Source organism: Pygocentrus nattereri, chromosome 17 (assembly GCF_015220715.1).
Source record: "Pygocentrus nattereri isolate fPygNat1 chromosome 17, fPygNat1.pri, whole genome shotgun sequence".
Taxonomy (NCBI): Eukaryota; Metazoa; Chordata; class Actinopteri; order Characiformes; family Serrasalmidae; genus Pygocentrus; species Pygocentrus nattereri.
Window position 1 is genome coordinate 36,748,369 of NC_051227.1, and position 8,233 is coordinate 36,756,601.

General features: G+C 38.7%; 1 protein-coding gene across 1 annotated transcript; it reads right to left on the bottom strand.

Moving 5' to 3' along the window:
- Positions 1-3,120: 3,120 nt before the first annotated feature.
- On the bottom strand, positions 3,121-5,076 carry LOC119265741 (odorant receptor 131-2-like; the record flags this gene model as incomplete). Its single annotated transcript, XM_037546387.1, has 3 exons — positions 4,164-5,076; positions 3,557-3,562; positions 3,121-3,152 (listed from the first exon to the last, which is right to left on the bottom strand). Coding segments are annotated over exons 1-3 (951 nt in total), but the record flags the coding sequence as incomplete, so codon positions are not given.
- Between the last annotated feature and the right edge of the window lie 3,157 nt (positions 5,077-8,233).

The following is an 8,233-nucleotide window of genomic DNA, read 5'->3' on the forward strand; positions in this document are numbered from 1 at the left end:
TTCTGCAAAAGGTACATACAGACACAATAACAGACGGAGCAATGATTAACGGTACTGAAAACCCAGAAAGTCAATATGGAAGCAACAGAAAAGGCTAAAGCAGCACTTGTAGTCAAATGGCTCATGTATTTATATTGTTTTTGAAGACCTCAAGGGTGGGGCAGTGATTTTTCCTTGCTAAACACTGCACAGCAACATTATTGGCATTTTACTATTAAACATTTAAAACATTCCTTTTGTTTTTCATTTCTATTATCTGATGAATCCTTCATTTTCAGAAAGAAAGGGGACATTTCTGAAAAATACCATCCACACCCCTGCAACAAATCACCAGGTAAGATCACCAGGGTGCTGTCTAACTGGCCTAAGTAATGACATTCACAGCTCGAGGAAAAACACAAAGGATAAAATTCAAATGAATTATATATGTTTGCATTTATATCTGAAGTAAATCATAACAAGCACAGAAAGGATTAACCACTGATACAATTACACAAAAACAGTTATTCGGGAAATCTGCCAGGTGCACAAAAAGACAATATTAGGATTATCACTTACTTCCTGCACTACATTTCAGAGTTTCCCTTTTTAGTAGTCCCATGTTTTGAGTCAGGTTGCCTATGTTTGTGCCATTTTTTAACATCTTAAGACAATGACACAAAGATTACTCATCAGGGTTTCTCAAGAAAGGTCTGAGATTGGATGTGTCACAGAAACATGGGGCCCTGTGAATATTCCAAATGAATTACTAACAACTGAAGGTTTTCAGATGTTTAGGAAAGACAAAGTCCCCAATTTCAACATGAGAAGGGTCTGTATGTGGCCATTTATATCACAACTTTTGTACATGTTACGAGATGGTCAGTTTCTGAGCCGCTTATCCTTCTGGTTTGTGGAGGGAGCTGGAGTCTATCCCTAAGGCCAAGTAACAGGGTTACTGAATTTTAAAAACTGCCTGCAAGTCAAATAATAGATGTACTATGAGGAATTCATTTTGTTGTCCTAAATCAGAATGAATTGTTATAAAAATACTTCAGAATTGTGTTGGAGCAACTGTGTTCTCACTGTAAAGCACACTGTTTTTCTGAGACTGTGCTACACTGAAACCATACTGGGAAGATATTTACAAAAAATATGTTTGACACTTCATACTGATTTACCAGTTGGCCCTGCTGGTACACATTACAGTGGGGATGCCTGAGAGGGTTTTGGAGAGAAAGTCTCTAATACCCTCAATATGTACTAGTTGGTAGAATTTTTGTATTTATTTTGGCTTAAACCACAGCCAAAACCCTAAAGCTAGAGAGGATTAAATGTGTACATTTATTGGAAAAAAATAACTGCAAATTTACAGGCAATACTCCCATCTTTGCATCTCAGTGGCCCACTGTAACTGCTCAATTATATGTGCCTTTACAGTAAGATAAAACCACAGAGCTGGTCAATGGTTTTCTTTAACTGTATGGCTAGTCGTTCAAAACTGTCTTTAAAAGATGTAATATTTTGTGTACGTGGTACAAATATACAGCTGTATGTATAAGTGATTAACTCTTTAGACCTTAAGTGGTCTCTAATCTTATCCACAAAGGGCCGGTGTGGCTGCAGGTTTTCATTCCAACAAGCAGGAGAACATCTGATTGCAACTGGTAAATGAATTACCAAGTCTACAAATAACTGATCAAAGCTTAGAACTTTCTGTATGCTGTTCAAACAATGTAAAACCCTCTTGTGACAGACTGAAGGAAGGTTCTGCTAAAAGAGTAGCGTGTACACTACTGTACTGCGCTGTGTTGCTGCAACAAACATGATCTTCATGGAAGACTGAACAGAAGTGAACATCAAGTGTGACCACATCATGAAATTTAACATCTGAAGTATGGAAAATATCCAGATAAGACAGAGGCTTTTTGTAAACAAGTGCTATGGGCCACTGAAGTAAAAATGAAACTGTTTAGCCACAAATTACCAAAGGTGTGTTTGTGGGGTGAAAAAAAAAAAAAGAAATAGTGATTGATGAAAACACTTTACCAACTGTTAAGCATATGAGTGGGTCATTTATGCTTTAGGGTTGCACAGCAGCCATTGGCACAAAAAACACTGCATGGGTAGATGGAAGACTGGATAGCAAATCCTGGAAGCATATTACACACAGTCAGTCAAGAATCTGAAAGCTGAAAAGAGGTTGAATTCTATAAGAGTATTACAGTCCAACACATGCCAAAAAATGCACTATCCACTACTTAAAACTACTTCAACTACTTAAAAACACAGACTGAAGCTTTTGCAATGAACCTCAGAGACCTCTGACTTCAACATCACTGAAAATCTGTGGGTTTTCAAGACAGCCCATGAATAATGCACAATAAGATCTGGTGTCAGAAAATAGATTTTAGTGGGATATCCACATTTTTGCACGAAAAGCTAATGCTTGAAAGTGTCAACTGTGCCAAAAATGATCAAAAACAAGTGATGTCGTCTGGACACACATGCAGGAGAAATACAAGCCACTGCCAACAGAAAAGCTTTAGAGGGCTGCTGCCACCTGGAAAACTGGAATTTTTCTAATTTCCTAATTTGTATTGGTGCCCTGGACGGCAAGCACATTGTAATTCCTTTTAACATTGTGGAATGTGATTGAGTGCACAGCGGCCAGTCTTTTGAATAGTGCATAAAGGAAAAATCTTTTTTTGTCCTTTAAACATATTCTGTATTTGATTCTATTAAACCTTTAAATGACCCCAGACCACCAGCGAGCCTCAAGTTTTATCTTTCTATAAGCTAAAAACAGTTCCACCATTTTGCACTGAAGTCTCTGTAGTTAATCAATAATAAGCCTTAGTATTTTATACACCTGGGATTTTAAGCGGTTATTTTCAAGTCTGTATAATAACAGCACAATTATACTACATATTATTAGCAAAATTATATATTAATAATTAAAATACATATATATAATATTACTTTTATTATTATTATCATCATCATCATCATCAACTAATGAAATTTACCACTGCCGACCTGTTTTACCCAATTTGTACTACAATAATTTATACTAATAATGTTTGCTATCCGGTGTCGACCAGAGGAGGATGGGTTCCCCTTCTGAGTCTTGGTTCCTCTCAAGGTTTCTTCCTCTTTTAGGGAGTTTTTCCCTTGTAACCGTCACCGCTGGCTTGCTCATGGGGGCTTGGACCCGAATTTTTCTTTTCTGTAATACTGACTGTTCTGTTAAGCTGCTTTGTGACAACACTTGTTGTACAAAGGGCTATATAAATAAACTTTGCTTGCTTGCTTCATTATTATTATTATTATTATTATTATTATTCCATTAATATAAGTAGTAGTAGTAAATCTATCATGTCACAACAACAACCACAATATTAATAATAATAATAATAATAATAATAATAATAGATAAAGGGGTGATATGGTGAGAAGCAGTGGGAGTAAACACAGAATCAGGGACCCTACTTCTATTATCATGCGTGCAGCTGTAACTTGTGACTTGACACCTGCTGCCAAGGAGAGAACCATCTCACCATTTGCACTTAACCACTGCACACTAAATTGTGCTGCAATGTTCTTTGGAGGTTTCATACACACAGCCTTGACTGCTGTACCTCTTTCCACTTCCTCTTAATGCACTTTCTTGTAAGGTTCTCTGTATGAGGTTTTTTTTTTTGCATTTAAACTTCAACAACGCCCAGGTGTTGTACTGGCTGAAAGTTTCAGATGCTATATCCAACTATTTGTACTGTACTGAATGAAAAAAGAATGCTATAATGCCCATTTAGCAAACAATCATTCTCTGTATAACACTGTGTTCATTTATCTTATTATCATATCCCCCTAAATCACAAAACTGTAGCTTTTCTCCTTTGTACTCCTTTTTGTAATGTTCTACAGTAGATTATGGTTACATTTAGCAATAAAAGAGTAAAAAAAAAGACATCCATTACCTAAAAAGCCTCTTACACTGTATTATTCTTTTGCTTATTGCAGAATTTACTTATCATTAAATGTATACAGGATTACAGTGATCAGTGTTGCATTTTCATTAGCTTTCACATATATTATAAAATATCACCCAAAATTGTAAAATGCTGATTTAATGATTTAGTTAGGTCTTATTTTGCTTTGAATGGGCAAAGTTTGGGAAATACCATGAAAACCACAGCATGCATAATGTCTTAAAACAATGAAAAATTTCTCATCTCTGAGACCATAAATCAGTGGACTAAGACAACGTGGTGCAATCATAAAAACAACAAAATTAGAATATCTTAAATTAATAAACACCATGATATCACCCTTATAAAATGGCATTTCTATATATGGTATTATACTCTGAACTATACACAGAAACAGCTGAAAGGTGTGAAGTATCACAGTTCGGAGACTCTTGTTGGTTGATTTCTTTTTGTCAGAGGAGGCAGCTCTGGCTGCAATCATTATCTTGATGTAAGTGAACAAAACAACAACGATCATAAAGAAAAAAAGGATCTGGAAAATTAAAGCACGTGTTTGTGCCAGCCACTCTTCCCCTAACATTACCTCTGCACTACAGAAAGCATAGGAGAACAGAGCACCAGGACGGGCCGTTGAGAGATAAGCTATAAAAGTGAACAATGCAGGTATGGAGCTGATACCCCATATGATAAGAAATCCAAAACATCTAGTCCTGCTGGTAGAGATGTCAGCATGTCTTAAAGGCATGCATATAGCAACATAGCGCTCCAGACACATTGCCACAAGAGTCAGTGGAGTACAAATGTAAAGAAAAGACATTATCAAACAGAGGATAATACAAGGAATCATGTGAATGCGGTACTGATAACTATAGCAGACAAAAAGGATGTTGTTCACAATCATGAAAGCAGAGTCAACAAACAGGGTTTGTGCAAACAAAATGTAGCGAGTGTCCTCCCTGAATACCTCCTTTTTCAAAAAGGTGAAAATCATCAGGCCGTTCACAAAGAGGAAAATCCCCACCAACACTTGCACCACTGGCACATGTATCGAAACAGTATACATCAGTAAGTCCATATTAATGCTGCTGTTTACAGTGATCTGCATTTCTGCAAAAGGTACATACAGACACAATAACAGACGGAGCAATGATTAACGGTACTGAAAACCCAGAAAGTCAATATGGAAGCAACAGAAAAGGCTAAAGCAGCACTTGTAGTCAAATGGCTCATGTATTTATATTTTCTTGAAGTCCTCAAGGGTGGGGCAGTGATTTTTCCTTGCTAAACACTGCACAGCAACATTATTGGCATTTTAAAATATTTAACACACTCCCTTTTGTTTTTCATTTTTATTATCTGATAAATCCTTCATTTTCAGAAAGAAAGGGGACATTTCTGAAAAATACCATCCACACCCCTGCAACAAATCACCAGGTAAGATCACCAGGGTGCTCTCTAACCGGCCTAAGTAATGACATTCACAGCTCGAGGAAAAACACAATGGATAAAAATCAAATAAATTATATATTTTTGTATTTATATCTGAAGTAAATCATAACAAGCAGAGAAAGGATTAACCACTGATACAATTACACAAAAACAGTTATTCAGGAAATCTGCCAGGTGCACAAAAATACAATATTAGGATTATCACTTACTTCATGCATTACATTTCAGAGTTTAGCTTTTTAGTAGTACCATGTTTTCAGTCTATTTTTGTGCCATTTTTTAACATCTGGAGACAATGACACAAAGATTACTCATCAGGGTTTCTCAAGAAAGGTCTGAGATTGGATGTGTCACAGAAACATGGGGCCCTGTGAATATTCCAAATGAATTCCTAACAAATGAAGGTTTTCAGATGTTTAGGAAAGACAAAGTCCCCAATTTCAACATGAGAAGGGTCTGTATGTGGCCATTTATATCACAACTTTTGTACATGTAAAGAGATGGTCAGTTTCTGAGCCGCTTATCTATCTGCTTCGTAGAGGGAGCTGGAGTCTATCCCAGCGGCCTTTCGGCGGAAGGCCAAGTAACAGGGTTACTGAATTTTAAAAACTGCCTGCAAGTCAAATAATAGATGTACTATGAGGAATTCATTTTGTTGTCCTAAATCAGAATGAATTGTTATAAAAATACTTCAGAATTGTGTTGGAGCAACTGTGTCCTCACTGTAAAGCACACTGTTTTTCTGACACTGTGCTACACTGAAAACATATTGGGAAGATCTTCTTTCGGCTGCTCCCTTTAGGGGTCGCCACAGCGGATCATCTGCCTCCATCTTGCCCTATCCACTGCCTCCTCTACTTTTACACCAACCATCTCCATGTCCACCTTCACTACATCCATAAACCTTCTCTGAGGTCTCTTCTCCTTCTACCCGGCAGCTCCATCTCCATCATTCTTTGACCAATATATCCATTATTCCTCCTCAACACATGTCCAAACCATCTCAACCTGGCCTCTCTGGCTTTATCTCCAAACTGCTCCACCTTCACTGTCCCTCTGATCTACTCATTTCTAATCTTGTCCGTCCTTTTCACCAACGAAAATCTCAGCATCTTCATCTCCGCCACCTCCAGCTCAGCTTCCTGTCTTTTAGACAGAGCCACAGTCTCCAAACCATACATCATAGCAGGACGCACTACAGTCTTGTAAACCTTCCCTTTCACTCTTGCTGCTATCGTTCTGTCACACATCAGCCCTGACATCCATCTCCACCCACTCCATCCTGCCTGCACCCTCTTCCTCACCTCTTTTCTACACTGTCCATCGCTCTGGATGGTTGACCCAAGATATTTGAAGTCATCCACCTTTACGACCTCTACTCTTTGCATCTTCACCTTTCCACCTGCCTCCCTCTCATTCACACACATGTATTCCGTCTTGTCTCTACTGACTTTCATTCCTCTCCTCTCCAGTGAAAACCTCCACCTCTCCAGATTCTCTTCCACCTGCTCTCTACTCTCACCACAGATTACAATGTCATCTGCAAACATCATGGTCCATGTAGCCTCCTGCCTGACCTCATCTGTCAACCTGTCCATCACCATTGCAAACAAGAAGGGGCTCAAAGCTGATCCCTGATGTAACCCTACCTTCACCTTGAAACCATTTGTCACTCCAACTGCACACCTCACCACTGTCTCACTATGCTCATACATGTCCTGCACCACCCTAACATACCTTTCAGCTACACCTGACTTCCTCTTACAGTACCACAGTTCCTCTCTTGGCACCCTATCATAAGCCTTCTCTAGATCCACAAAGACACAATGTAGCTCCTTCTGACCTTCTCTGTACTTCTCTACCAACACTCTCAACACAAAAATTGCATCTGTGGTACTCTTTCTGGGCATGAAACCAAACTGCTGCTCACTGATCTGAACCTCTCGCCTTAGCCTTGCTTCAACAACTCTTTCCCATACCTTCGTGGTGTGGCTCATCAACTTTTTACCTCTGTAGTTACTGCAGCTCTGCACAACACCCTTGTTCTTAAAAATGTGGACTACACTGCTTCTCCACTCATCAGGCATCCTCTGACTCTCCAGGATTTTGTTAAACAAGCTGGTTAAAAAGTCCACTGCCTTCTCTCCTAAACATCTCCATATCTCCTCAGGTATGTCATCTTCCCTCTCTATCCTTTATCAGCCTAACATGCTGTACATCCTTTCCAGCTCTATCTCTCTGTTTAGCCAAACGATACAAGTCCTTTACTGTCCAGCCTCTCATACAGCTCATCATAGGCCTGAGCCTTTGCCACCATTCTTTTTGCTATGCGACTAGCCTCACAGTACTCCTGCCTACTTCCTTCATCTCTCTGGTTATCCCACTTTTTCTTAGCTGCCTTCTTCTTCTGAATACTCTCCTGGACTTCCTCATTCCACCTCCAACTTTCCTTGTCTTCTTTCCTCTGACCAGACGAAACACCCAACACATTGGGAAGATATTCACTAAAAATATGTTTGATTCTTCATACTGATTTACCAGTCGGCCCTGCTGGTATACATTACAGTGGGGATGCTTGAGAGGGTTTTGGAGAGAAAGTCACTAATACCCTCAATATGTACTAGTTGGTAAAAAAAATACAATTTTTAAAATTTTGGCTTAAACCACAGCCAAAACCCTTGGGCTAGAGAGGATTAAATGTGTACATTTATTGGAAAAAAATAACTGCAAATCTACAGGCAATACTCCCATCTTTGCATCTCAATGGCCTGCTGTAACTGCTTATTTAGATGTGCCTTTACAGTAAGATAAAA